General features: G+C 29.5%; 4 protein-coding genes across 6 annotated transcripts; 2 read left to right on the top strand and 2 right to left on the bottom strand.

The window, feature by feature from the left end:
* The first annotated feature begins 399 nt into the window (after positions 1 to 399).
* LOC111041806 lies at positions 400 to 5,710 on the top strand. The gene is made up of 6 exons (XM_022326229.1): positions 400 to 421; positions 564 to 671; positions 3,087 to 3,163; positions 4,550 to 4,618; positions 4,696 to 4,776; positions 4,844 to 5,710. Exons 1-6 carry the CDS (start codon positions 400 to 402, stop codon positions 4,961 to 4,963), a joined length of 477 nt encoding a protein of 158 aa, XP_022181921.1. The 3' UTR covers positions 4,964 to 5,710.
* Positions 5,711 to 6,123: 413 nt separating this feature from the next.
* Positions 6,124 to 10,882, bottom strand: LOC111041807 (protein arginine N-methyltransferase 5-like). Its single transcript, XM_022326233.1, has 2 exons — positions 10,427 to 10,882; positions 6,124 to 8,380 (listed from the first exon to the last, which is right to left on the bottom strand). Exon 2 carries the CDS (start codon positions 8,335 to 8,337, stop codon positions 6,553 to 6,555), a length of 1,785 nt encoding a protein of 594 aa, XP_022181925.1. The 5' UTR covers positions 8,338 to 8,380; positions 10,427 to 10,882; the 3' UTR covers positions 6,124 to 6,552.
* Positions 10,883 to 11,979: 1,097 nt separating this feature from the next.
* On the bottom strand, positions 11,980 to 15,301 carry LOC111041808 (peroxiredoxin 1-like). The gene is made up of 4 exons (XM_022326234.1): positions 15,092 to 15,301; positions 12,835 to 12,969; positions 12,391 to 12,761; positions 11,980 to 12,328 (listed from the first exon to the last, which is right to left on the bottom strand). The coding sequence occupies exons 2-4, from the start codon at positions 12,963 to 12,965 to the stop codon at positions 12,249 to 12,251; spliced, it is 582 nt and encodes a 193-aa protein (XP_022181926.1). The 5' UTR covers positions 12,966 to 12,969; positions 15,092 to 15,301; the 3' UTR covers positions 11,980 to 12,248.
* Positions 15,302 to 18,393: 3,092 nt separating this feature from the next.
* LOC111041816 (kelch-like protein 3) lies at positions 18,394 to 27,109 on the top strand. Of its 3 annotated transcripts, none has more exons than XM_022326252.1 (11): positions 18,394 to 18,767; positions 23,740 to 23,881; positions 23,944 to 24,175; positions 24,248 to 24,423; positions 24,496 to 24,592; positions 25,534 to 25,687; positions 25,761 to 25,858; positions 25,919 to 26,203; positions 26,270 to 26,410; positions 26,476 to 26,725; positions 26,795 to 27,109. In XM_022326252.1, the coding sequence occupies exons 2-11, from the start codon at positions 23,748 to 23,750 to the stop codon at positions 26,998 to 27,000; spliced, it is 1,773 nt and encodes a 590-aa protein (XP_022181944.1). In that variant the 5' UTR covers positions 18,394 to 18,767; positions 23,740 to 23,747; the 3' UTR covers positions 27,001 to 27,109. The 3 variants fall into 3 exon arrangements, with proteins under 3 accessions (XP_022181944.1, XP_022181945.1, XP_022181943.1); XM_022326253.1 differs by lacking the exon at positions 18,394 to 18,767 and adding an exon at positions 19,070 to 19,446 and having other exon boundaries at positions 26,810 to 27,109; XM_022326251.1 differs by lacking the exon at positions 18,394 to 18,767 and adding an exon at positions 19,073 to 19,446.
* The last annotated feature ends 804 nt before the right edge of the window (positions 27,110 to 27,913 follow it).

A 27,913-nucleotide genomic window follows, 5' to 3' on the forward strand; every position in this document is an offset into this window, starting at 1 on the left:
AATAATATCTTTTTAAAAATTAAAAATTCAAACTGTGTTTAGAATCAGTCATACATGCGATTCAAGATAAACAAGCGAGTAAAAACCAAAAAAATATTTTACCCATAATAATCGATGGAATAATTACTAATAAGTAAGTTAGTTTTGTAAGTAACAATATTATTATTTAACTTTAATTGTTGATACACAATATGTTATTTTACCAAAATTAATGAACTTGTTAAAAAATTGATTATTATCAAACGTAAACAAACAGAAATATAATTACAACTCCATATTATAAAAACAAAACAATGTTTAAATATTAGTTAGGTCTGACAGTTAATAATGTTGTTATAAAATATTACAAACTATTATTACTATGCATGCTAAAATTTAAATTGAATCTAACATTTCAATATGGGTCATATACCACCGCACCGTATGCTCGGCTTCGCAATTCCCCTTTTATTTATATAAATATATAATACTCCACTTGTAACTGATTAGTGGTAAGTACCTTTATTAGTCCTTCAAAAAGTAATATCATAAATTACATATTTATATAAGTACTATACATTTAGATGGTACCTTTGATGCTTCGACAGTATATGACAGTGATACTCCACCGGTGTGTCACGAATATGGTTATTGGTTCAATAAAGTTGTGGCAAATATAGAGTTGGAAGCAGGTATTTAATTTTTGTCTAAACTATAAAAGCTTAATTTATTATAACATATAAGTGATATAACTATATAAAAATTGTTTTGTGTTTTAAATTTCCTGATATCAACATATTATAATTTAGACTTTTTTCATAATTATTATTTTATGGCTAAAACAGTTAAATTGTGAACTTTTAAATTATCATTCCGCATTTCGGTGAGTAATAAAATATGTTTATTAAGCTATTTTTCATGGATAATTTTTATTATATAACTAAATAATAAGATTTTCTAAGATCTGAATATTTAAAATAGGTCTCTAATACCTGAACATAGTTATCTCAGTATTCAGTTTAAAACAAACTGTGAGTAACAATAGTATTGGTGTATGGTAGATAGGTACCTCATAAGCTTTCCATGACAAATTTAAACTCATAAACTCTAACTAACTACCTACTTACATGTTAAGAGGACGCAACACTGGGATTTGTTGTCTCCGTCTTACAAGTTCGTAACATAGCAAATGTATGACCAGCAGAACACGTGTAGCTTCGTTAGGTTAAAAATTAGAGTGAATAGACCTATTATGAAACTTGATTGTAAGAACATTGTCTGTATTGGAATGTTGGTTTTTTACGATAGTTCGATTTTTTAACAAGTTATATGCACATATTATATAGAGTAAATTAAAAATACTCATAACTCACTTAAAAATTCAACTATGATAAAAAACCAACATGCAAACACAGATAATTAAAATTATTATCTTAGGAGGAAATAGGGGACGGGGCTAAGCACCTCCCTCCCCAAAGAAAGTTCATCAGTTCCTCTCCAAAAGTCCAACAGTCATTGTAAAGAGGAAGAGCACTCTATTATTTAAGTTCTTTTGAAAAATAGTACCCCCCCCCCCTGCCCAATATCTCTAATGGATTTCCGCCTATAATGGTTATCAAACCTTATATCTACATGCCTTTTCAGAACTTTTCCTACATGTAGGTCAGATCAAAATGCAATTAGTCTAAATAGTAATTACTATAATTTACAAGGTCTTTAGGTATATGATAAAAAAAATTGTATACTTACCCAGTGTCCATGTAGGTATAAGTAGTTACCTAATAATTATTTCACAGTGAAAACTTAAGATCATTAGATGATTCTAATCGTTTTCATTAAAAAGTAATTTAAGCATTACAAATCAATATATATATTTACTACTTTTAACACCTCAAAGAAGTAATGAATACAGAATAGAATTCAAATAGGTAGGTACATAAACCAAATATAAGTCATACTATACTAGATAGGTACAATAAGAACATGCACAAGTATACTTATAAATTACTGCTTAATTAATAGGTATCTATGCGTTACTAATAAGTAATATGTATAATATAACATGTGAGTTAATAAAAAAAATATTGGTACTTTCATACAATTACAATAGCATATTAGCATCTAAAATATGGTACTCGGGACTAAATTTACATCAAAATTTTGTTGAACATTGTGGCTCTAAAAAATTACATTGGTTTTTTCGTTAAAAGCTGGAACTGTTGACTGTACTGGAACAACTATTATACGAAAAATATGAAAAAATTGTTTTCTGTGTAGGTATTTAATGAATATTTTAATATTATACCCAAATATCGATATTATATTCCAGTAGGCTGTTATAAAGCTATATAGGTTGTATCTTGTGTATAGGTCTCATAATGTGAACGGACTCCATAGATAAAACACATTGATTCTTCAATAATCAATCCTAATATAACTGTCAGAATGCATTTATAAAAGGATAGACTAGCTTTTGACTTAATCTAAGCAAGTATTCCACCTAATTAGTTAAGTTGTATACAATTGTAACGACCATATTTCGGGGTATTATTTTTAATTTCACTGGTGACAGTTGATTAATAAATAATTAATTTAAGGGACAATGGAACGTGCCCGTGTCATAACTATACATGCAAGTTAATTGGGATGCTTAAAATCCTTCCATACATATTATATGCCGTATAGGTAGGTGTTGCTAAGTATATTTATAAACGCTGTGTGAGCGGCCTATGTAATAATTTATCATAACATGGCTTAGAAGCCGACTGGAGAAATAAAGTTGCAATGTAAGAAGGGTTGGGCTTCATGGAGGTTTAATAATAGATCTGTATTTCTCACCAAATAGTATATAATAGTTATTTTAAAACCGTTCTACGGCGTCTACAGTTCGTTTACTTGTGTCTTTGAGTACATATCAAAAACCAAATGACAAAAACACTGTCAGCTAGGTAGGATCACACGCATAATAAAATTTTAACAAATATTGTACCTGAGTGCCTACTTGTTTTTTCTCTATGTTTGTAAATCACACTTTAAAAGGTTAGGATAATCAATAGGATTTAATAACAGTGTATAATAAACAAATTATTTTTACATATTAATAATAGGTTCGACAAAACGGAATGCTGAAATGGTGATATTCAAGGCAGAATATATTCCAGAATACAAATGGATAATGCTCGAGGTAAAGTACTGAAATCATAATAATGTTTATTTATACATATTTTTAATTTTGTTGTGCATTTTTGTATTAAAATACGGTTTTGTGTTGATTAAAATGTAGGTTTTTTAAAATGAAAATATACGAAATCCATTTGAATATGTAGGTAGCTAAATTTATTAACTTGTTTATATTAATTACTAATTTATTCTTTTTTAAATTATGATGAATATATTTTATTTATTAAAAAAAAATTTTTTTTAATCTTTTAATAAACAAAAATAACTTATAGTAGGTAATGATAAAGGGATAATTTTAAATATCTCGTATTCCCGTGTAGATACGTATTTTAAAGAAAACATCATTACGTATAACATTCAAATATGTCATGTAACAGTGACATAAGAATGATATTATACGTGTTTTTTTCTGTATCTGTCATAGCCCTATGAAGCAGTAAAAAATACTTGAATTTTGAGAGTGGTTTCTAGTAGGTACCTAGAAAATTAGCTTCGACTCCTTTATCTTAAATCTATTCTAATAGGAAAGTGAATACACATACATATTTTTAATATTCATTTTTTGTTTTTTTCTATTCATCATTTTTTACTTTTCATTTAATATTTTACTTCTTATAATTAAATGTTATACGTATAGTAGTAGTAAATATAGTTGTAATATAGATAATACATCATAAACATATAAAATACACTCAATAATGTAGGCTGGTAGATTGTTTTGCTCAGAATGGTTTTTATTGCAATTCTAAATTATTTTAAGAATTCTACTTACAATTTTAGTTTAAGTTTTTTTTTAGTGTTTATATTATTTTTATATAAATGATTATATTTTTACCGTAGGCATCGTTATACTTTAAGGTGACCATATTGTTTTCAGTAAAATGTTTTTGCTTAATGGTGTAAAATACCTAATTGTAAAACGGTTTTTATTATTAAAATAATTTAATTACTACTTATGTATTTATTGCTCATTAATTATAATTTATCATTTATTATTTTTATTTTAATGAAAGACGGTATTTTACATAATACTACTCCTAGTTACCTCAAAATTTAATATACAGTAGAAACCGCTTGTTAAGAACACTTTTGGACCAAGGTGAAATATGTCAATTAACCAATTGTGTCTAATAGATGATTGGTTCTTTCTTGTAGTAGGCCGGCCCATCCCAAACATTTTTTTTCAATAACAATTTTGTATCAATTATCCCTATTCCTAATAAACAGCTTCTACTGCACTAGTATTCAAATTAAAAATTAATTTTGTAGGTACTATTTGTATTAATTAATTTATAATCCTTCTTTATTGACTATTGTATGATCAATTTTAAAATTGATTAAAAATATAGCTAACACTTAGTTAATACTTATTTTGTAATTTGTATTACAGTCAAATTCGAATAGTGCAGTTACTACCAATAAAGAAATAAGCGCTTTAAAATGTAAATCTCAAAATAATGTAAGAGTTGAATTTGAATGTTTTATAAATTAAAACAAATTTTTTTATCGCCAAATAAAATCATTCATTTTTTTCAGATTCTAAATAAGTATCATCAGAATAATATTGAAACCGATTTTCCATCAATATTTTACTTAATAAACTTAGTAGAAAAAATGGTATGATTCATTAAATTAAAGGTATATTTTCCTTCAATTTATACTAATATTTCATTTTTTATTACAGATAAAATATAATAACAAATATTATGAGAGAGTTGAAAAGAGAAAACAACAACAAATTATTGAATTACAAGGATTAACTATGTTTTTGGAAGATATTTGTAATGATCTTAAAGATCTTTAGAATTTTAACTTATGGTAATTTAATATGGCATAGATTCCACATGGTGATCAATGTAATGTTAAAAATACTTTGAATATGTAGTAACTACATATATTATTTTGGTTATTATGATATTCTCATTACTAAAGATTTATACATTCACAATTGTTATACACTTTTTCTGGTTTCCATAAATCATTGAATTATTACTATGTTCAACTTATTTTTCTAACTCTAGTTTTTTTAAATCTTAAGATATTATATTTTATTAATAGAATTAATCTGTACATTCAATTGTCTTTTTTATGTTAACTATGACTATTATTAATAATCGTATATCAATATTGAATGCTAAATAATAAACCATATATGTTTAACTGCCTAACATAGTTCAATACAGCTATTTTGTATAATATTTAATTACTTATTCAATTAAATATAAATAAACATTATATTATAACCCTAGATATTATGTACTTGCACTAAATTAATATTTAAAATTATTTTTACAATTAGACTGGTGCTTGAGCATTTTATGACAACTAATAGTTTTGTGTTTTTTGGGTTAGCTATTGTGTAGTCACACATTACAGTAACAGTTTTAAAAAAACAGCGTAATTAATTAATACATCTATAATCTACATTAGGCAGGTCAAACTCAAAGTATTGACTGGGCCAAATGTATTGAACATTTTACTATGCAGCCACAAAAAAAATGTATCAAAAAAAACATTTTATACAAATTTTTAATTTTATTCATATCGAACACAACCAGTACAATAAAATTACATTCATTAACATTTATTATTTAAATTTAAAAAAATATCAAATTAATTATTTATGAAGTAAGTATTATTTAAATAACAAGACAAAATTGAATTAATAATTCCCTTTTGATGTTTGCAATATTTTTTACATCTCTATTTTCTGCCAAAAACTTTTCTATTTTGGGTGAAATTGTATTAGATGAAGCCACTTTTAAGACTTTAACATAATTGTGACACAGAAAGAATGTATGATTATTTTTATAAATTTTTTTGTACAGTTAATATTGGTAACCACAGGACATAAAAAAATTAACAATGTGTTTTAAAATTAGTCGCATGTTTGATATGCTTGATTTACATGAATACATGAATAACACATTTCAATGTAAGTACTAAAAATAATATAATAAAAAGTAAAGGCTGTGTAAATGTGTTTTATAAAGAAAATCAGTATAATACAATAATATTAAAATTAATAGTGTTAGTCTTCTAAAAAATTAGGACTATTTAAACACATACAATCATCGCAAACAATTTTTTTTTTTTTAATATGAAGACACAAAACTAGTAAGACACAAAACTGAGTTCAATAACAAAATAATAATTGTATACAAAATCAAAATTTAATTTAATCAATATAAATTGTAGAGGTTAAGGTTAAGAAAATTGCATTATGAACATTATGGCAGCTTGACTTAAAACAAATAATAAATAATCAAATTTATGTTAGTCGTCAAAAATATTTTTTAACCTTGTGATTTGATAATATTATAGAATACAAAAAACATATAATTCAATTATTACAAAATAAACACATTGACAATTTGTACTAAACAAAATGAGTTAAAGTGACATAAAATACATTTCACCTTTTATATTGTGTATAATACTTTGGTATGGTTTTGTCATACACCATTCATACCACACTTTGTACTTGTTACTGCACCGCCAAAAATTGATTTGAATTTCTTCTCCTTTATCAAGTAACATTGGTTTTACTAGAGGAAAGTAAGCAGGAAACCAACTGAACATGCCATCACTAAATGATTCTGGGACAATGCTAAGACGCACGTCTTTATAAAGTACCGTTTCAAAGTAACCAGCAAAACCATGTAAAACGCAATCTTGGGATATATTGAATTTCAAAAACCCGTCTCTGTCATTACTCTCCTCTACATTTTTTTTCGGGTGAACAAATGTAAAAAGGGCTTTTGGTGGAGCTATAGAATAGACATTGTTTAATTGTACTACATACGGTTTTTGAAAGTTACAATTATCATTATTTTTCCTAATGGACGATATTTCTGCATGCAATTTACGTGATTGTATTGGTCCTAAATAAGAAGTATAACTTGAAGGTATACTGATTCCATCTTTTTTCAAATATTTTTGAGCCCCATCTAAACACTCTGGAGATAATTCATTATCACCAAAAGACCCCAATAGCTCTGATACTAAGATATCACATTTTTTTGACGGATTCCATAACCGCATATCCTCATTTATAATAGTAACACGATTTTCCCATTTTTCTTTATTTTTTAAGAACAGTGATGGTAAAGCATTTTCATTCTTTTCAATGGCACTTATTTCAACTCTAATATTTGATCCCTTAGCTGCTTCGAACGTAGCATCTACTAATGGACCACGACCAGCGCCAACAACATAAACAACAAGTACTCTATCTTCATACTTATCAATTAAAGCTTTGGATATCGCTCTTTGATACTCGTAATACTTGATAGGATCTTGCTCAAATGTCTCATAAACATAAGACTGTAAATTATGTTTCAATGGTTGCAATGGTGTTTGAAGATAATCTTCAAAGCCGCTTATAAAGTCAGAACTATAAGGGGTTAATGATGTAGTATTTTGGTATAGATGGCCTAAATAATTGAATTGTTGTTTAATACCTAACTGTCCAGATATTACAATTTGACAGCCTATATTGAACATTTTTTTAATAAATTCTTGATGAGGCTTAGATAACACTGGGTAACCTTTTTTATTGGTTATAAATATGTTGGACTGTATTATTAAAGCTGCAACTGGTTCTCCTAACCAACGGTCAAGTTCTTCGTCACTAGGTAGCTCAGCCCCAATTTCTAATGCTAATTTTATTCTATTTACATTTCTTATTGATGATATGAATTTAGTCCATTTTTTCCAAGGGTCTGTTTTTAAGTTGACTATTGGTACTAATGCCCAAAACTGTATTAATACAGCAGAATTTATATAAATATCAATTTGATTGTCCAGCAATCTAACCAAATTTACAACATCTCCATGTAATGGTAACTCAAACATAATGCAATATACATTTAAAAATGTAGCCCATGAAATGTCTTCTGTAAAAGATTTTTGATTTTCTAGTCTGGTACTTTCAGTTTCTGAATCAACATTAGGTTGAGAAATGTTTGCAACAACACAATGACACCACTTTTGACAAAACTCAGGATTCATAACAGTACTAGATGGATCTAATACTTTAGAATTCGATTTTAACCTAAGATTTGACACATGTAAACAGGCAAAAGTTAGTTCCAATTCTCTTACAGTATCCATACACGCCTTGATATTTGTGTCCGTGAGAAAATTGAAGCCAAAACGTACATCCTTAATTGACATTGTGTATAATTAATTGAAATTTCAGTGTTGTATGTTTCAAAACCTGCAAAATAATTATAAGATTATAATAATAATAATGATAAAGTATTATTATGTAAGTATTATATGTAATTATATTACCTATATGCATAAGAATAATTAATATGCAGTAAAATATTTGGTATAATATTATTGTAAGAAATCAGCTACTAAGAGGGTCAGAGTCGGTGGTTGTTTAAGACAAAAAATGTCTAACTTGAAAAACTATGGCGCTCTGTGGAATTTTTGCAATTCATTGATTTTTTTTATTTATAAGTAGAGAACATTTTGCAGAATATACATTTAAATAATGCTCAGTATTTGTTATTTTTCTACCACTATCCACTATTTAAAGTAAAATAAAAATTCAGACTTTAAATCCGACCGAAAAAATTTCTCCTTTCAAATAAAAAAATGTTTCAAAATTTGACTTTTCAATAAGACGTGAGTTTTTCCTGTGAAATAATTTTTGTTGATGTACAAAAATAGGCATTGAGCAGTAGATTAGTGGAAAAGTATTACAATGAAGGTAGCAACTAAAACATTTAAAACTGAATAGAATTGCAGAAAACTGGAAAAATCAGCACCGACACCCTGAAGGTTAAAAAAAGCAATTCATATAATTAGTTAGGTAATTAGTAATACATTTCAAAGATACATTGATTTTTTGGAAATTAAAATCGTATTAGTAAATATTTTTCAAGATATAAAAAAAGCTTACATGTTATATTAGAAAAGAAATAATTAAGTTTGATATCTATATCTACTGTCTATACTCTCTATACATTAAACGTTGCAATACTAAACTAACCCAAAAATGTCAAATAATGTATTAATAACAATTATCTATTCATCATTATGAGTGTTGAGTACCTACACAATACTATTATAAATTAATTTAAATGTTACCGATACAGCCTAATCATTAGATATGCTTCACCAATTAATGCTAGGATATACCTACTGAATTTAGTAAAAGGTGAAAAATTGTTTTTTCGTTCTTACAACAAATATGTTGACAACATAAGGTATAAACAAGTATGTCAGTAAAAGATGATTGACTCATAACCGAGGACTAATATGATTATTAACGGTCTAGACTGTTAAGCAAAGCTTATTGCTTAGATCAGTTAAATCTTTTGTTAAATAGTAAAATTATACAAAATATTATTACTTATTAGTACTACCTATTTACCAAGAAAATGGTAAACCTACATAGATAATGGTCATTAATTCACTAAGAAGACAAGCTTTACCTAGTGATCAGCCATAGATTATTATTTATTGGTAATTCTCCAAATTGACAAATGTAAAAAATTACTCAGAATTTATTACTAAACTAATAATATATTCAGACAATATTTTGCAGTCTAAAGTAAGTAAATCATGTTGTGGACTTGGCACTCAATAATTCTGTCAAAATAGTATTATTTAAATATGTACCTAGGTATAATACTATACTATGTCAAAACAAACCTTGACTATTTTTGGCTACACATACTAAAAGCACCGCCGCCATGCCAATCTATATCTAATAACGACTGTAATGATAACAAAGCCGACAGCAATAAAAACACTATCTATCGTTTCTAACAAATTTTTAAACTAATTAATTTGAGTCTTAATTTGGTTCAAGAACCACGCGAAACTGATTTGAAAACCGCATGCAGATAGCAAGCCTTGTTGTGGCCACCCCTGGTATGTAGATATTCAACAAGTATAACATTTAACGTGTCCAATCATTTTATTTAGGGATTCTTAGATTAATGACCTTAATTGCACAGCAAACAAACCTAAGTCATTATTAAACTTGCGTCCAATATTAATAAAATCCACAAGTGCTTGTGTTTGGATAGGGTATCGATAACTTAATCATTACTTTCGAGGCGTTCAGGGCATCAAAAATTGCAAACACATTGGACAAAAAGAAAATAGCGATCACAGCTTTGATGAAAGCGGAACATAGTACTGCAAAGATGTTAATGAATTGTTAATCTTTAAGACTACCCACCTACTGTAAAAGCAGAGGATCAAATCGAAATCGAATAACTAATAAAAAAAGAGTTATTACCGTTGTAACGTGCGGCGTTGTCACCGAATCCTCCAGCCAAAGTATGTTGAACTCGCTTCGATTCCAATAGAAATGGACTTCACGTAGGTACAATACAATTAGTACTATGCCTGTAATTGCCTACTTGTTGTTTGTATCGTAAACATAAACGCTTATTCAAATTTCAAAACCTCGTTTAGAATGATAAAAAGGAGAATAAAAAATGCTAATCAGTAATCACACACTATGATAACAGTAACAAGTACGCACATACGACATATGTTTTACAACATCTATGACTATCATGTACGAGTGTACGACACCGGTAACGGCGGCCGCCCGGCTTTCACGCACAAAGACAACGATGATAAAATAAATGTTTGTTTTTATCACGGGTAAAAAATCAACAACAAAATCGTCGTACGATACTACGATGACGGCACTATCATCAACAACAACCAATGACAAATCTTTCATTATCTGCGTTACCCAACGATGCTACACAACAATACTGTCAACAACAGCTCACTCCTCGGCAGCCGTCCATATTTAGTATTTAATATTATTTACATAATACTTTATTCTATATTTCTGTGCCGGCACCCGAGACTACGATCTACCTTCGGTTAGGTTAGGTTAGGTTAGGCCTTGGACCACAGAATAATAAGACTACTTTTTTTTATTTCTCGGGAGGCAACGATGATTATAGTGATTATACAAAACGTCTGACGTAGAGCAGGAGCTTGGGGAGGTGGTTACAAAATGGCGTAAACGCTCGTCTAGGCTAAAAGGTGTGCGCCACGACAGGTTCTGGTCACGGTTAAATATAATATTTCAAAATATTCGGCAATGCAATTTTGCTTATGCGCATGCTCAGAGGCTCGGAGATATCGTGTGAACGTTACCTGTGCAAACCACCGAATTCTGTATCCCCGGGCGCTTATAATTATTATAATAATATAAATTATTGACGTCTTGCCAGTAGCCACTGACCAATTATTGTTTAGATTGCTCACCACATAGACGTTTTCCCGAGGTTTAGTGTAAAAAATTGAGATAAGGCGACAAGTGAGCATAACATAACATTAATTATTGTTTTTCTATACCTTCTCACACTCGTTTCGTTCAAATTAGGCAGTGTTCCAATAAAAAATATTCAATGTGCAGGCGTAATTAGTCCGTTCTTGAAGGTCATCAAGTGTTTATAATACCACCAATTACAAATACTGTACAAATGAGGTTTAATTTAAAATTTTAGAAGAAAATGATATTAATACTTCCCAGATCATTTTATCAGATAAGATCATTTTTACAGCAAATTATTTCCATCATAACATATCTATAAAACCGTTTCATTCAATAGCAATTTTTTTTTACCAATTTGTGTTTGGTGGGTAATCACGTTTGCAAATGACAACATATGTAACGATTCAGATGATACAAGTGAACATTTAACAACTATAGTGTGATGAATACAATCATACAAATAACACTTCCATTATAAATGCTCCTCTAAAATATAGTAGTAGGAGTACATAACTAATATTATCTCCAAATAAAATACGAACACAATATAACGGAAAATCTTTTATTTAATTTATAACTAAAGGAATTTTTAAATTAAACTGGATTTATATGGCAATAAATAATAATCTGGATAAAAAAAATTGTTATCACTTATGCATTAACTGGAACAGCTACTTAAATTTAAAAAAAAAATGTAATACCTTAATCCCAAAAATGTAACATTTTGTCATCTAAACAAATTATTTTAAATAAGATAATAAAAAAATAATTCATTAGTACAAAGAAACATAGTATTATCAGTTATGATGTGATACATTTATTCAACAGTTTTGAAGTAGTCCTTGGATTTTGATGGATTAATGGTCTTGCTACCTGGTTTCCAATTGGCTGGGCAAACTAAAATTAAAATTAAATTAATTTATAATTCCTTATCATCCAAAATTTTTAATCAGACTTACCTTCTCCATGCTCATCAGTATATTGGAATGCTTGAACAAGACGTAAAGTTTCATCAACAGACCGTCCAACAGGCAAATCGTTGATAGTAATTTGTCTCAAGTTTCCTTTATCGTCGATGATAAACAAACCACGGTACGGTATTCCAGTGGCTTCATTATAAACTTGGTAGTCCTTGGCAATAGAAGCAGACTTGTCAGCTAACAAAGGAATTTGCATTTTTCCTAAGCCACCTTCATTACGAGGAGTGTTTACCCAAGCCAAATGACTGAAGTGGCTGTCGCAAGAGGCTGCGATCAACTGACAATTGATAGCCGCAAATTCATTAGCCCGATCAGAAAATGCAATAATTTCAGTTGGGCACACAAAAGTACTAAAAATAAAAAAAAACAAGTTAAATATTATAGATAAAAAAAAATAGAAAATAATATATATATATATATTACAAGTCCAATGGGTAGAAAAATAAAACGACATATTTTCCTTTGAATGATTCTAACGAAATGTCTTTAAACTCTCCATTGACGACAGCAGTGCCCTTGAATTTTGGGGCCGGTTGTTCAAGTACTAAAACCATTTTTCTAAGAAAAAAAAAAATGATGAGTACCTAAGAATGAGTTGCTTTAAAAATTAAAGTTAAGAATATATTACTAACGTAAATTGTTTTCTTTTATACTATACTCTGTTCCAAATAAGATCATGACCCAGTGGCTGAGTTCCAAAGCACTGGTCTCGAGTGTCTAACAACACATCTGACCGCCACCCAAAGAAAAACTGGTCACCCCCGGGTTACGATCTTAATTCGAACAGAGTATATTATATGTATATTGGTAATCATAATCAAATATCAGGTAAAACACAAGACCTTATATTAATAGATAGAGCCTTTCCTAAATAATATATATATGTTTTCAGCTACAATAAAATATAACACAAGTGAATAGCGCCAATTAGTAGCCAATATTGAAGATAGATTAGCCTAACCTTTACATGACTATCCCTACCCTATACATGCATAATTTTAAGAAAAGAAAATCTAAAATCTAATATTGTAAGTACTTCATGTACATGCAAACAAATAAAAAAAACATTGTAATGAGGCAAGGCAGTTACGATAAATATAAAAGAAGTGTGTTCATGGACAAAAGTGAGGTGGAGTATTAGACGGCTAATAATATATAATATTAAACACCCAATATTCATTTTTTTTAAGATTATAAACTTGTTAAATTGCTGGTAGATCAATAATTAATGGTATCAAATCATAACTATTTGAAAAATTAATAATGTTAATCAAATTATTTAGCCTAGTTACCTTATTATTATATATTTATACTGCACTAAATTATCACAGTTAAATAATAATTTATGTGTCTATATTAAGATTGTAGATTATGATGTCTTTAATCTATATTTTAATTATTACTCTTCTCAAAATGTTTATAAGCAGCAATGATAACAAAATATAATTGTTGCATATTTTATTATTATAATTATTGTTTAATATAATTTTCAATAACTTTAATATTTATACATACAAGTAAAATTAATCTGTTAACAAAACACTTAATATGCAGAAAATTTCATATTTGAGTAGATATAAGAAGCTATATTAATTAACCTAAGATATAAGGTTTAACTTATGAATTATAATTTTATTAAATTAGGACCAACAATAGATTTACTTATTGTTACATAATAATATGTACTTCATAATATATTACTCAAACAAAAATTATTTGTATCATCTATGTGTATTATCTATTCACATTTTGTTTATACAAGTAATTAATTCCTTAATTAAATATAAAATACTTATGGCTTGGTTTTTTTTAATTTGATTTTCAATTATTTAATTATATCAATATTATTTAGATACTAAGTCAATACTTAAAACATTATCTTGTTTTAGTGAAGTATAATTCACTTGATAACATAATATAATACCAATGTCATGTAATATTCAGTACACCATAAGTTTTTATTTAATAATAATAACCAGAGCGAGCCGAAGGTATTATACAGAACCACAGTGAATAATGATTCAAATATTATCAATAACTAAGCTTTATATTACAAGATTAAAAACGTAGGTAGCTGGAAGGAAATGAAAGAATTTAAAAACTAAATGGACTAGGGTTTCCTACAATTCAGTACATATGCCACGGTTAAGCGATGTAGAAAAACGCGATAGTTGATGTCATGAAAGAACTAGGAATCATCTTTGAGTTTGTACGGTGACGGCGCACATGATAGTTCTTTCACGACAGCGACTATGGAGTATTTCAATAATCGTGCAACAGTGGCTTTGGGTACGCATAAATACATAATAATTATTGCATAATATTGCGCAAGCTAAAAAAGTTGATTTGCATAAGGAAGCGAGTGGTCGATTTTACGACGGCGGAACCTAACGCATGAACCAATATTATGAAACAAACCGATCGCGGAAATAATATTTTACGAATTGAGAGAGCATGCCTGAGCCGAGTCGCGCCCGAATATATGACAATACAATGACAATCATCGCAACACAGGCTGCGGCGATAGGACGTATAACCTAAAACGTGCACGGCCCAACGACAAAATATGTCGGCGGTAACCACGTCGTCACGCAATCGGTCCGGCGGAGGCGACGGTGGAAAAAACACGGGGCCGCGCGAAAAGCATGGCCGGACCGACGATTCGGATGAAAATATTTACCTGAGGTTTGTGTTGCGACGAAACTCGTGGAATGGACAAGAAAAACAACGTCTTGCGTCTGACGGGCGGCGTGTGCTAGCGGAACGGTTGTCAGCGAAACAAATGACCTGAGCGGAGAGCGGCTCTGAATCACAGGAATGTGTACGCCGATTACGATTTTACGGGCGCTGCTGTCGTCCGTGTTCCGAGCGGCGCCGCGCGCCTGTTCGTGCGTGCGTAGCACTGGCCCGCGGCACCGGGCGCACGTCGTTGCACACAGAAATCTGAACATCGGCCGTAGTCAACCGGTTTGAAGTTGTGTCCGTGGTTCGTCGCACAGGGGGGCGCGGGGTACGGGTGTCATTGGATCGTCAGCAATATTAGTGTGTATATACGTGTATTGTGTATATATATATATATATATGATATATCCCCATAATATGAAGTTTATTTTATAAACATATATATAATATATATATACGTATAAAGTATATTGTATATGGACAGTATTTGTCAGTTGAAATATTTGAATCAACGAATAATCTAAGCGTTTAGTAAATATACGATTAAACTCGTTAAAAATACTGATAATACTCGAAATATCGCAAGTCCAATTTATAATAAATTCAAAAGACCGTTTGGCGGGAAGGTGCTCGCACTAGCTTAGTACAAGTCTGAAAATGGGCCGTTCAAAGTTCTCCTGTGTATAACGTAGGCCTATCTCTACTTATCTTCTCGCTTACGATAAGTGTTGTTGCCCCCATGACTTATGACTATATAATGCCCCAAAATAGTATTTTACTACCCAAGCTAATAACATCATCTAGCTAGCAGGTCCATTCTATGATGAAATTCGGATGAGTGCAATTATTTTTACTAAGCCCGAAGACTTTCCCGTTGCAGTGTATATTTTACCCACGCATTGCAATTCTCCGTGGTTGGCCTTTTCTGCAATATATGGACTATGGTCCGTGCTAAGATGCTATAATAAATTGTTAATAATAACAATCTGCTTTCCCAGGATATGATGTTATAATAATATGACAAGATGATTCTCGACATAATAAAAATGTGTAACGCGATGTAGTCGCCGTACGTGTTAACCAAACTACAATAACTTTGTGACTGCGATTTTTTTTTTTAATGTAAACTCCTGTGTAAACAATAGCATTTCGTGATATTATACCACTGCCAGTCCACTGCAGGTAACCACTATAGGTACTACGGAGGAACTATTCAGTCTTTAGAGTCAAATATTCATTTAGACTTTAGAGGTACATTTTGACCAAACAAAGTATAGAGAAGCACAAAGCCAATGCCCAACAGTCTTCAATAAGGATATTATTTCATATTTATGTACATAAAGGTATAGGTGTGAAAAATGTACAGTAATATTTTGTCTTGTACAGTTCTACAGTTGTACTTTGTATTAGTGTGTAATGTATAAAATGTTTATACATATTATATATTTGTTATATACCATAATATTTATCATAACTCGTATCTTTTCATCCTATATCTGGTAAACTAGAAAATTCCCTAATAATTACAAACATCCGACGTAGTCATAATTTATGTAGGTACCTAACGAGTCTGTTGTCAGTCTGTTAGATTACATCGTATGAGTGCGCGTTTGTTTTCGAATTTTATATTTTTCGTGGTTCAAAAGCAAGTTTGCATTTAAAAATGGAATTAATTCATTCCAGCAAAAAATACCTTCAGCTAGGTTGAGATTTTTGTTAAATTCCAAAAAAGAATGCTCTAATATTGTTTGTTGGAAGTATTCAAAAAACAGCCCTATGAAGTGTCCATTCGTAAAAACTGATTTAGAAATAACTCTTCCAACTTTTGTTTCTGTGCATTATAATCATGTGCGTCAAGGGAATAAAAATCTTATTTCTGTGATAAAAATTAAAAACTTAAGTTTAGCTGCAAGTCATAACTAAGAAACAGTTGTGATTAAAATATAATATTTTAAATTGCATTGTTATAATAACTATCTAAGAACTATTATATTTATTATTTCAGACTTTCTAAATTAATTTACTTTTTCCTAGTGTGGCACATTTTTTGTCGGGACTTTTTTTTCCTAGTTCGAGACTTTTTTCCGCGATTGAATATGATATTTACATTTAAGTACTTTCAAGGTTTAAGATCTTCTATGGATTTTCTATTTTAAACAGCGAGTACCACGTCTTGGTATATAGGTATTAGATATGAATAATTTATTTTGTTAATTTACAGATGTCCAGGTAGCGTAAGTAAAGTTGGGATTTTGATGAACTTTGCATTGTTTTTCTAAGCTACTGCAGCGCTGGCGATAAAATTCTATCGTCTTGGCAGAGTCATCACGGAGGCGTAAATTGTGTCATTTTACCTCCATGGCTCCATCACAATACTTTTATAAGTAAGCTTATTAAAATACAATTAAAAAAAAAAACAGATTTTAGTGTTTTTAAAATGCTTAAAGCTCTATCAAAACTCTAAAACACCCCCAAAAAAATGCAAAATAAAAACTTACTGGCGAGTGCAATAGGTTTGTAAGTAATAGGTACATCTCAGCGGTAGAGGTAAAATTCTATTTTAAATGCGATACCGCAGAGACAGTAAATTATACGGTATAATATATATGTACTTGTCCGTGGATACTATGCTGTATATTGTATAATATGTATATATATATATCATTATAATATAGGTATTGTATATACTATAATATATACTGTAGGTATATTATACATATAATATATTGTATATTTGTATACGAATATTGTACCATGAAGACTAGGTATAGAATTGTAAGGAGACCAAATCATAAAGTAATAAGAATAAAGAGATGAGAGCACAGATATCTACTATACCTACTTATCTACAATTATTCTAGATACCCGAATCCTCGGATTATTATACATCACTCAAATATAAAATATCGTTGGTCGCCATAGGTAATCGAAATAAAAATTCCCGGCCCTAGGAAAAAAAATCCCCAGTCTACAATATTACTTACAAGTTACAACCACACGAAAATGATTGAACAATAATTTTTAATAATATTTTGTTTTATATTACAATATTATTTTAAAGATTATACAATAAAAAAATAAAAATAATTATCAAATAATAGTTTGAATATAGGTAGGTACCTCCTTAGGTAGGTACTCACAGCTAAAAATAAAGCATTTACAAATATTTCAAATAGGTAATCGATAAATCGAATAATACAAATAATAATAATAATTAAATTATAAATTACAGTCAAACAATAGTTAATAAATGCATTTACTCACAGTATTGATAATTTTTAGACTGTTGTCAGTTTCCTTATATTGTGGCTATAAAAAAATCAGGAAAATGTTATAGGAAACGTAATATTTTGCTATAATTTTACTAAAAGTATACATCGTTGTAATTAAATATTAATAGGTAATGTGTTGATTACGCTAATTGGTATTTAAAAAATATTAATTGTCCAATCATTTTCATGTGGTTGTAAGCAAAATTGTAGTCGGGCGACTTTTTTTTTCATAAGATCTGGGATTTTTATTCCATAATTATCGGCATAATAAGGAAATAGAGCAATGTTTACAAACTGACATAATCAATTCAAGTGATAAGTGATGAACAAACGTTTACAATAAAATTATTACCGAATACTAATTACTGAGCCAGTAGCTGAAGCTGACCGAAAAACAAATAAGTATGCTTAAATAGGTATAAATACTGTATTACTTATATAGTATTAATACTTTGGTTTATCATTCATTTGTTTATTAGATACATGTTATGTTATGTATGTGGTACTGTGCTTTAGTAGTGTAAATTTGTGTACGGATTGTTTAAAAGCAGGTTTAATTTGTCATTTGAATTGTAAGATATAGGTAACATAGTACCGGCTTCTGTTGTTCAGTAATTATATTGTATCGCTTGTGTGTGATATCTTGGAGATGGGTAAATATTAAGTATTATTCGCATGAGATGTAGAGTACCTATCGAGTATTTTCGTATACTTCTATTGTACTATAAAATTGAATGAATGAAGATAAGGTTGACATTTTATGTGTACTTATTGGCTATTTTATATCATATGAATAGGTAGATTGTAAGTACCTATATTGATTGTTAAAAGGAAGATCGGCGTAAGCTCCAATATCTAAATTGTTTAGGAGAGCAAAACAACATAATATTTATCATAAATAGGTAGCATTACTTGATATAAAACATTATGGGCTATTCAATTGTTCATTGATTAAGCGATTGTTAATAACTATAGTCAGTTAATAAAAAAAAGTATTTTATGTGCTTTGTGGAATTCACACCCCAAAATGTTCTATTTGATTTATAGTTTAAAACTGTTGATTTCAACAATGATTGATAGTGTAAGTATTTCAAAAATGATTTAAATAAATTATATATATTTTTCCCAAAGTTAATAATATATCATCTTGTATCTAAGATAATTATAACAAGAATTACAATGAACAGAGTTTTGGTGGACCAGTGAAGTAAAATAAGCATTCTATATCATACAATTTTTTAAAAACATACTCACAGATATCTGTAGACAAAGCTTTATTCTTTAGTTGTTAATTATTTTAAAAATAAAAACAGTTATAAATTATAATAAGTAGAATAATAGTCATAATTTATTGTAACAATGTCAATCAGTACTAAACATTTTTTTTAAAATTAATTTTAAACATAAGACATTCCTAGCCTAAGGCTACCTATATCTAGTGATGTTTGACAACATACATATTAGTTTTAACAGATTAACATGATAATTAAAAATATTTTTAAGTACTATGGATAATTTACAGTTGGTAATTTTAGATGTACAGAAGTAATGTGACAATAATATTCTTATAGATATGGTATGAATGGTCGGAAGATATAAGATGATTGTGTTGATTTAATTAAGGAGTGGGAGTGATGGAGAATGGGATTTTGTTTATTAGGCATGTTAGAGTAGCTAGGAGGGGGTTAAGACTAATTTTAATTCGTTAAGGAAATTGGTGACGATTTGCAAAGGTTGATCCGGTGGTGGTGTGTTTGCTGTGGCTTTAGTATGTAAGGGGCTTTTTTTTGAGTTTGAGCTTAGCCCGTCATTTCCTCTTCTGTGAGGTGCAGGTGATACAGCATGTGTTTGAATATGTTGATGAGTTGTTTCTTACATTCTGGTTTTGGATTTGATGTGGCGGTTAAGTGGCTTGATATTATTTTAAAGGTTTGGCATCCTTTATAATTGATAGTTTGGTTTCCCCCACAGTTAGCACATTTTGCTAGTTCCTCCAGAGTATTAAACATATAACAAGTAATACTACCATAATATTATATAATAGTAATATAGTATATATTAAGCATTATTTAAAGGATTTCCTATTTATTTTAATGTGTGTTGCCTAAGTGAGTCCTCTATCTAGATACATCCCAAGATATTATACAAACTGTTCAGTTGGTATTTGTTTGTTGTTGATATAGACTGGAGGGCAGTCACGAGAGCTTAATAAAAAGTTATGTAAGAGGATTTTAACTCGTTGATTTTTATTTTCATTTGAAGAATCAAGTTTTTAGTTCGATTAGATGTTTTTGGAGATAAAAGAATGCTGTTTCATGACTTGGATCGAATGCCATTATGCCAGTATCATCAATAAAAACGTCTTAAGTTATGAAGATTGGCTGTAACATCAGGATAGACTTGATATAATGAAGTTTCCAAATCATATCATAAATACTTTTGTTTTATTTCATATAAATTTAAAATTGTATTGATGGAATTTTAATTTTTAGGGCTTTTTAAGGTTCCAACTGATTTACACATGTACAAGCAGTGCACAAGATCTGTCCTCTATATAATAAATTATATTTTTTTGTATGAGCACAAACAATTTATCTACTATTGTTCCACTGTATAGGTAGTTCCTTAATTGCATTCATTAATAATATAATAAATGATTTTCAATACTATGAAAATGAATTGATTTATTTTAACATGTTGCCTTATTAATCATTATACAGTTACACACCCAAAATAATAGAACAACATACCAGGAGCAAATGTTTGGAAGATACTAATAGTCCAGGTGTGATTTTATTTACAGAAAAAAATATCATTGACAACACTCATTGTGTAATGTGTGACTAACCTAACTAACCTAATCATGAATTACTTTCTGAAAGGGCCCCCAGAGTTAATAATGCACAGGACCCCTATTTCTCAAAATCAGAGACTAGAGGCCCTGTATATGATCAGTTCAGAGTCAATAATTATTCATCAATAAATACCAAAATGGTTTTGATATTTTCAATATATTTAACACTCCTTCAATATCATTAACACACGATCAATAATAATATATTAAAACAATAAAATTGATTGTGTATAGTAACTACTTATTAATTATAACTATATATAGTTCGCGCAACGAAAACCCCCGTCACCCGCTCGCCATATACCGGTGGATAGTCATGGACTTTCAAACAGCGCCGAGTCGCTGCTATGTTTACACAAAAGGTGCACGTCATGTGTTTTTATACAATATATTGAAATAATGTTTCACATTAATCATCTTTTAAACCATTTTCTCTCATGGTTCGTATAATAATAAATGAATATAATATTCCTTGTGAGTTGTGAATAAATTAATTTAAAAAAAACGCGGCAATTACTTTTATATGTGTATGATGACCTCTGATTGGAAAGGCCGCTAGTCACGCCGGTCACCAGCCAGTTTTCGTTCATTATAAATATTATTTATTACTTATTTAGTATCACTATAACTATTGTTATCTAAAATAATAACATAGAACGTTGTGCCATGTAGCTTGGTATGTATTTGGTAATAGATACACGTGACGATGAAAATAGCATCAGTACCATTATAGACCTTGTACTAAGTATGTGCTGAAATATGATTTCCACCTTTATATTGTTATTACTCTACGGGCCAAACCCCGCTTCGATAACTTCCAGAAATGAACAGTACGATTAAACGGCCACAGGCTGCACTGCACTGCACTAGGGTTGCTACTTTAACCCAAGTAGGTAGTATACTATTCATGTTTTTTTGAAAATATATGCATTATTTTGAACCATGAACCTTTTTAAATTGCATAGCTTGTACAATAGATTACCCATTTATACATGTACATATGTGTATATTTCATAAACATTCAACATTCAAACAAATTTGAGAGTAACGAACAACGAGGGCTCAGATTTACTGTGATCACATACATTAAATAGCTATAAAATAACTATATATAGTGTTAACTTATTGTATGATTTGATAATTCACACAATAATAGAAAAATGTAGGCCGTAAGGTATTAGTTGAAGAAATGTTCAAACTAACGCAAGAATGCTTGTTTAAACAGTCGATTTCCATGTTTTCGCAGATTTGACAACCATAGAGTAGGAATATTAACCCGGTGGCTTTTACACCCTCCATGCGGAGCATCCCAAATCTGTTCTGTCTCGTCTACGTTGCCACCGGGCCGAGGTGCTGGTTGTCACTTGTCGATTGTTGTTTTCTGAACGGTCTGGCCGGACGCACGTTACTTGTCCTCCAGTCTCCACCGTTGTTGCGTGCCACCCGAAACCGAATGGTTTTTGTTGTTGCTTATACGATTACTGCCGTCGAGTAAAATATGTATAACGTACTAATACGTCCTACAGTTTTAGTCTCATTTAGATCGACCTCGGTCCCGTGGTTGTAGCCAACCCGATTTGAGTCTCCACCGTACTGACTAATTCCGTGGTATTCCCATTCACATTGCCCCTCCCCGTCGTAGCAGTTGTGTGGGCGAAGTCTGTATCCAACGTCTTGAACCGCTGGTCGACAGTTCCGTCGTCATATTCAGGTTCAGTTGATGTTTGTAATTTTTTTTTGCTATTCATATGCGTAGCTGATGTAACGGAGCGTTTTATCACGCTGTTCCGATGTGCAACAAAATTCTTTAGTTTGTGGAATTCGAATGGAAAGTTTGGCGGTTTATATACTGTTGTGACCAGTGGCGGCGGGATATAATACTATTTGAAGCAATTGCTTCATGTCTAATATATGTGGGTGCCGGTGGTATCGTTGTACCACCACTAACACCTCAATACCATTACTGTCGTAACAAATATGATAATAATTAACATAGTAAATTATCATTTTGATGTAATAAAGGGGATGGTTGGTGGTAAAAAGATTAAAAATGTACAATTTGCTTCTAAGACTCAAAAAGTTCCCGCCACCACTGGTTGTGACTGTGTATTTTTTTTGGTCGATCGTTATGACGTCTATATCATTTACTTCTGCCATCTCCGTGGATTTTATTCCTATTGAGAGTTTAATGCTATGAGCTTCATTTCATTTCTCTTAGGCGTTTTTGATTCGTTGTTGAATATGAAGTTTCCTTGCATAATTGCACTAGGATATCTTCATTATTGGGTGATATTCCTTCGATATGGATTGAAATCGTTGTAAGGGACAGTGAAAAGGGCCGTTGTAGGTTCTGGTTATTCTGATACTCTTTTACTCTAATATATAGTATATTGTATTATTTATTTACTCTTTAAATAAATATGCTGTAATACAATTTTAACTACTTACTGAAAATTGATAAAAGTTATATAAATTGTTTGAACATTGTTTTTTTAATAATATTTGATATATTTTCATAAGCAAAAGAAATGGATTCCTCACAGACTTCATCTTGTGAAAGCGATTTAAAGCAAGTTATGAAGTCTGAAGAATGTGCATGGACAAATTTTAGAAATACCTCTCACTCTGTTAGAATACTACAAGGCTTACAATTTCTACTCAAGTATGTTTAAAGCAATTTTAGCTTCATTAAAAATAAATATTAATAATACATTTTTGTTTTAGAAATGAAGCTTTATGTGATATTAAATTCAAAACAGATGATGGATGTATAACATTTGGTCATAAAAATGTTTTAATGGCAGCTAGTCCATATTTCCATGCAATGTTCAGTAACTATTTTAATGAGAACAAAAACGATTTTGTTAGTCTAAGAAAATTAGATTCCAATGTTTTACAGCTATTAATAGATTATATCTATACTGGGGAAATCTTGGTAACAAAAAAAAATGTACAGGTATAATTAAAATTTGATTTGTTAAAGACTAATAAAAAATGGTTTTAAACGTATTATTAATAATTTCTCAAGGTTTTGTTACCAGCTGCAAACTACTTGCAGTTAGACTTTGTAACCAATGCATGTGTTGATTTTTTACAAAAACAACTGGATGTATCAAATTGTCTTGATATCAGAGTGTTTGCTGACTTACATAACTGTACGGAATTGTTATCAAGTTCTGAAACATTCATAAAAAAAAAGTTTTTGTATGATATAATTAACTTAGTTCTCCATATTTTTTAGTAATAAATTATGTATAAAATGACAATTATTTTTAGAGATGTGGTTAAAGGTGATGAATTCCTATTCTTGTCTTCTGAAGATGTGATTAAGATTATCTCCTATAATGACCTTGCTGTTACATTTGAAGAAAAAGTAAGCTAGTAATTATTGTTTTATTGAAAATCAACAAACACAAGAGCTAACATATAAATTTAATATAATATTATACAATATTTATTTTATAGTTGTGGTTTGAAGGCAGTTTAATTGTCTATTCTTAAATACTCAACCACAAAAAAATATAAGTTATCTTATGAATGAAATTTATAAACAGTAATCTATGAATAAGTATATACACCAGACAATTAAAAAAAAAATAGGTATTATGTTAATCAATCACATAGCCACAAACATAATACCTATTTTTTTTAAATTAAATTAATCACTATAATCAATAATATGTGGCTATTAATAATGAAATGTGGAAAATGAGCAATGCTCTCTTAGACATAAGGTGTCTAGAGAAGTAACTGTAATGAATGTGTTAAATTTGAATTCAATGATCAAAATCACTCAATTCAAAAAACTGTTCTGAACATAAATGGTTTAAATTTTCGATTGTTTTTTCTGTCACTTTTGAAAACTATGAGGAACTTGTTATTTTATACCTTCTCTCCCCGATGTTATTTATTTATTTACCTACTAGATTCACTTTTCTACCAGAAAAGATTATGTAGTAGAAAATCGAAACATATTAACTGCCCCAAAAAGAAATAACAGACACAAACAAAAAAAACATATCATTGTACAACCAATACATTCACCGCTCTGCTTACAATATAAAATATTAAGCTAAATTAAATAAAACAACCTTTAAAAAGTCTTAATAATATTTCGATGTTAATTCTATGATGGATTCTGTATACAGAATGGTATCAAAGTATTGAAACTATTAAAAATAAATTTAATACCATTCATATATAATAAATATTCCTTACCTTGCTATAAAGAAATAAAACCCAAGGTAAAATAAAAAATGGATGGAATCGAAAAAGATCTTAAATATAAACTTTTCATAATATTTGTTTATGCAGGTATTTGAATCTGTTATTAAATGGGTAAACCATGATTTGGATTTAAGAAAAGATTTTTTGCCAGACTTAATGGAACATGTAAGATTGCCACTAATAAATCTTGACACATTATTTACTATATCTGAAGAACCTCTTCTAAATACAAATCCTAAATGTATGTTATTTTCATAAATATGAAATCATTATGAATTTATATATTTCATCAACTATTATTATCATGTTTTTAGGTAAAGACTATTTATTTGAAGCAGTATCTTTTAATCTTCGAATTGCCATTCCACAAACGATAAGATGTAAACCTAGACAGTTTGGTGGTTCACAAAAGGTATGATTCTGATTGAATAAATATATTTTCACAATTATTTTTACCATTTAATTTTTTCAGGTAATTTTAATGTTCAAATTCTCATGTTTATCACCAAAATGTACAACAGAATGGTATGACCTAGCAACTAAAATACGGAAAAATGGACCAGAGATAAATGATTGTCATAAGAATGCTCGTTTTGTCGTAATAAGAAATCAGTGGGTGTTTGCTTTGGGAGGTGTGAATCAATCTGTTAGTTTGCTTAATTTATCCTCACAATCACACTGTTGGGTACCAATGACTGACATGTTAGTTGTTCGAAGAATTTTTGGAGTTTGTGTATTGGATGATTGTATATATGTAGTAAGTTATATTAATATATTACTTAGTGTAATATATTATACTTCTATACATTATTTTCAATTCTAGGTTGGTGGAAGTGATGGCCTCAGCGCTTGTAATAGTGTAGAGGTATTTGATATCAGTAAACAAAAATGGCGAATGGTGTCGAGTATGTTAATTGCAAGAAGATCTTTGGGTGTTGGTGTGCTCAATAATTGTTTATATGCGGTGAATAATCATATTTTTTCAATATTTTAAATTTGTAATACATTTAATTAAATTTAATTGTGTAGGTTGGAGGTGCTAATAGTGTATTTATGCTGAAATCTGTTGAACGTTATGATCTCAGACTTGATGAATGGACACCAGTTCCAGAAATGTCTGTATGTCGCAGTGGTCCCGGTATAGCAGTCTTGGACGGTGTCATGTATGTTATTGGTGGTTTTGATGGATTAGTGAATCTTAAAAGTGCTGAAATCTATAGACCCGATGATGAAGTTTGGACTTCTATTTCTGATATGCATGTGCCTCGACGTTGGCCAGGTGACTAAAATTATTATTTTTTGTATTAGCTTTAGAAATATATTGAATTTAAATTACATTTTTATATAGTTGTCGTCACATTAGATGGTTTATTGTATGTCATCGGTGGAGATAGTGAAGAAATTATTGAACCTATTGTTCAAACTGTAGAAATTTATGACCCTCGTACCAATACTTGGACGATGGACAAAATGTCAAGCCCTGGCTTACACATTTTTGGTGGTGTTGCCGTTGATAGACCACCACATGTTATAACTAATGAGAATACAATATAATGGTCTCATTGTTGGTCATTATGATGTACACAGAATTATGTGCAATTTATTGTGAAATGTATACTCAGGGCAGTTTGTTCTTTTACCTAAATATATAATGTATTACAAACACTGTTTTTCTTAGACATTTTAATTTTAAATATGGGCAAAATCTAATATTTTAACAAAAATAACAATTTTAATTATTTGGTTGTAGTTTATAAATAATATTTTTAGGAACTTGAAACTTTAAAAGTATTTCATTATATTTTATACTTATAAATAAAATTTTTAAGTGCAAAAAATAATTCACACTTTTCTACTGACTATTACTAAAAGTAAAATAACTTACTTGAATAGCAATTATATCATATAATATACAATATACATGCCTATAGGTTGATAGAACTTCTAGTTTATTATTAGATAAAATCGTTTTTTGTAACACCTTCACTCTTTAGTGATAATACCATTTAAATATTGAATTCAAATTTAATATATCTATTGACTATTACAGTGACCCATGCGAAATGTACAGCAGAGTGTTAGGTTATCCACTCACTCACCTTTTTTCATTTGTGATTTCAAACTGGCTTTACCAGTACTTATTAAAGTATATTGTATTGAACATTTGAACAATAAATTATATGATATAATAGTCCTAATAGTGTATGTATTATAATATAGTACATACATTATTATTGTATAGCATATGTGTGATTTGTAAGATTTGTTAAAGTTATACTTTGTTTTCTATGAATATTGTCAAATACAAACATTTTGTTTCCACTATGAATTACTTACGTTTATTGTTTTAAATGTTCAATCCTTAAAGTTAAAAAAAAGTTAAAATTGAATATTTCATACATTTTTAACATGTAAACATAATATTTTCGAACTGCTAATGTAACAATGTATGAGTAGCCTTGTAATA

The sequence above is a fragment of the Myzus persicae genome, unplaced genomic scaffold (genome assembly GCF_001856785.1).
Source record: "Myzus persicae strain clone G006 unplaced genomic scaffold, MPER_G0061.0, whole genome shotgun sequence".
NCBI lineage: Eukaryota > Metazoa > Arthropoda > Insecta > Hemiptera > Aphididae > Myzus > Myzus persicae.

Coding starts and splice junctions, on each gene's coding strand:
- LOC111041806 (XM_022326229.1), top strand. CDS start 400: ATGGGTCATATACCACCGCACC. Junction 422..563: donor GGGTCATATACCACCGCACC/GTATGCTCGGCT, acceptor CTATACATTTAG/ATGGTACCTTTGATGCTTCG. Junction 672..3,086: donor AAATATAGAGTTGGAAGCAG/GTATTTAATTTT, acceptor TATTAATAATAG/GTTCGACAAAACGGAATGCT.
- LOC111041807 (XM_022326233.1), bottom strand. CDS start 8,337: ATGTCAATTAAGGATGTACGTTTTGGCTTCAATTTTCTCACGGACACA.
- LOC111041808 (XM_022326234.1), bottom strand. CDS start 12,965: ATGGTTTTAGTACTTGAACAACCGGCCCCAAAATTCAAGGGCACTGCT. Junction 12,762..12,834: donor TTTTTCTACCCATTGGACTT/GTAATATATATA, acceptor TTTTATTTTTAG/TACTTTTGTGTGCCCAACTG. Junction 12,329..12,390: donor TACTGATGAGCATGGAGAAG/GTAAGTCTGATT, acceptor TTTTAATTTTAG/TTTGCCCAGCCAATTGGAAA.
- LOC111041816 (XM_022326252.1), top strand. CDS start 23,748: ATGGATTCCTCACAGACTTCATCTTGTGAAAGCGATTTAAAGCAAGTT. Junction 23,882..23,943: donor GGCTTACAATTTCTACTCAA/GTATGTTTAAAG, acceptor TTTTTGTTTTAG/AAATGAAGCTTTATGTGATA. Junction 26,204..26,269: donor TGGATGATTGTATATATGTA/GTAAGTTATATT, acceptor TTTCAATTCTAG/GTTGGTGGAAGTGATGGCCT.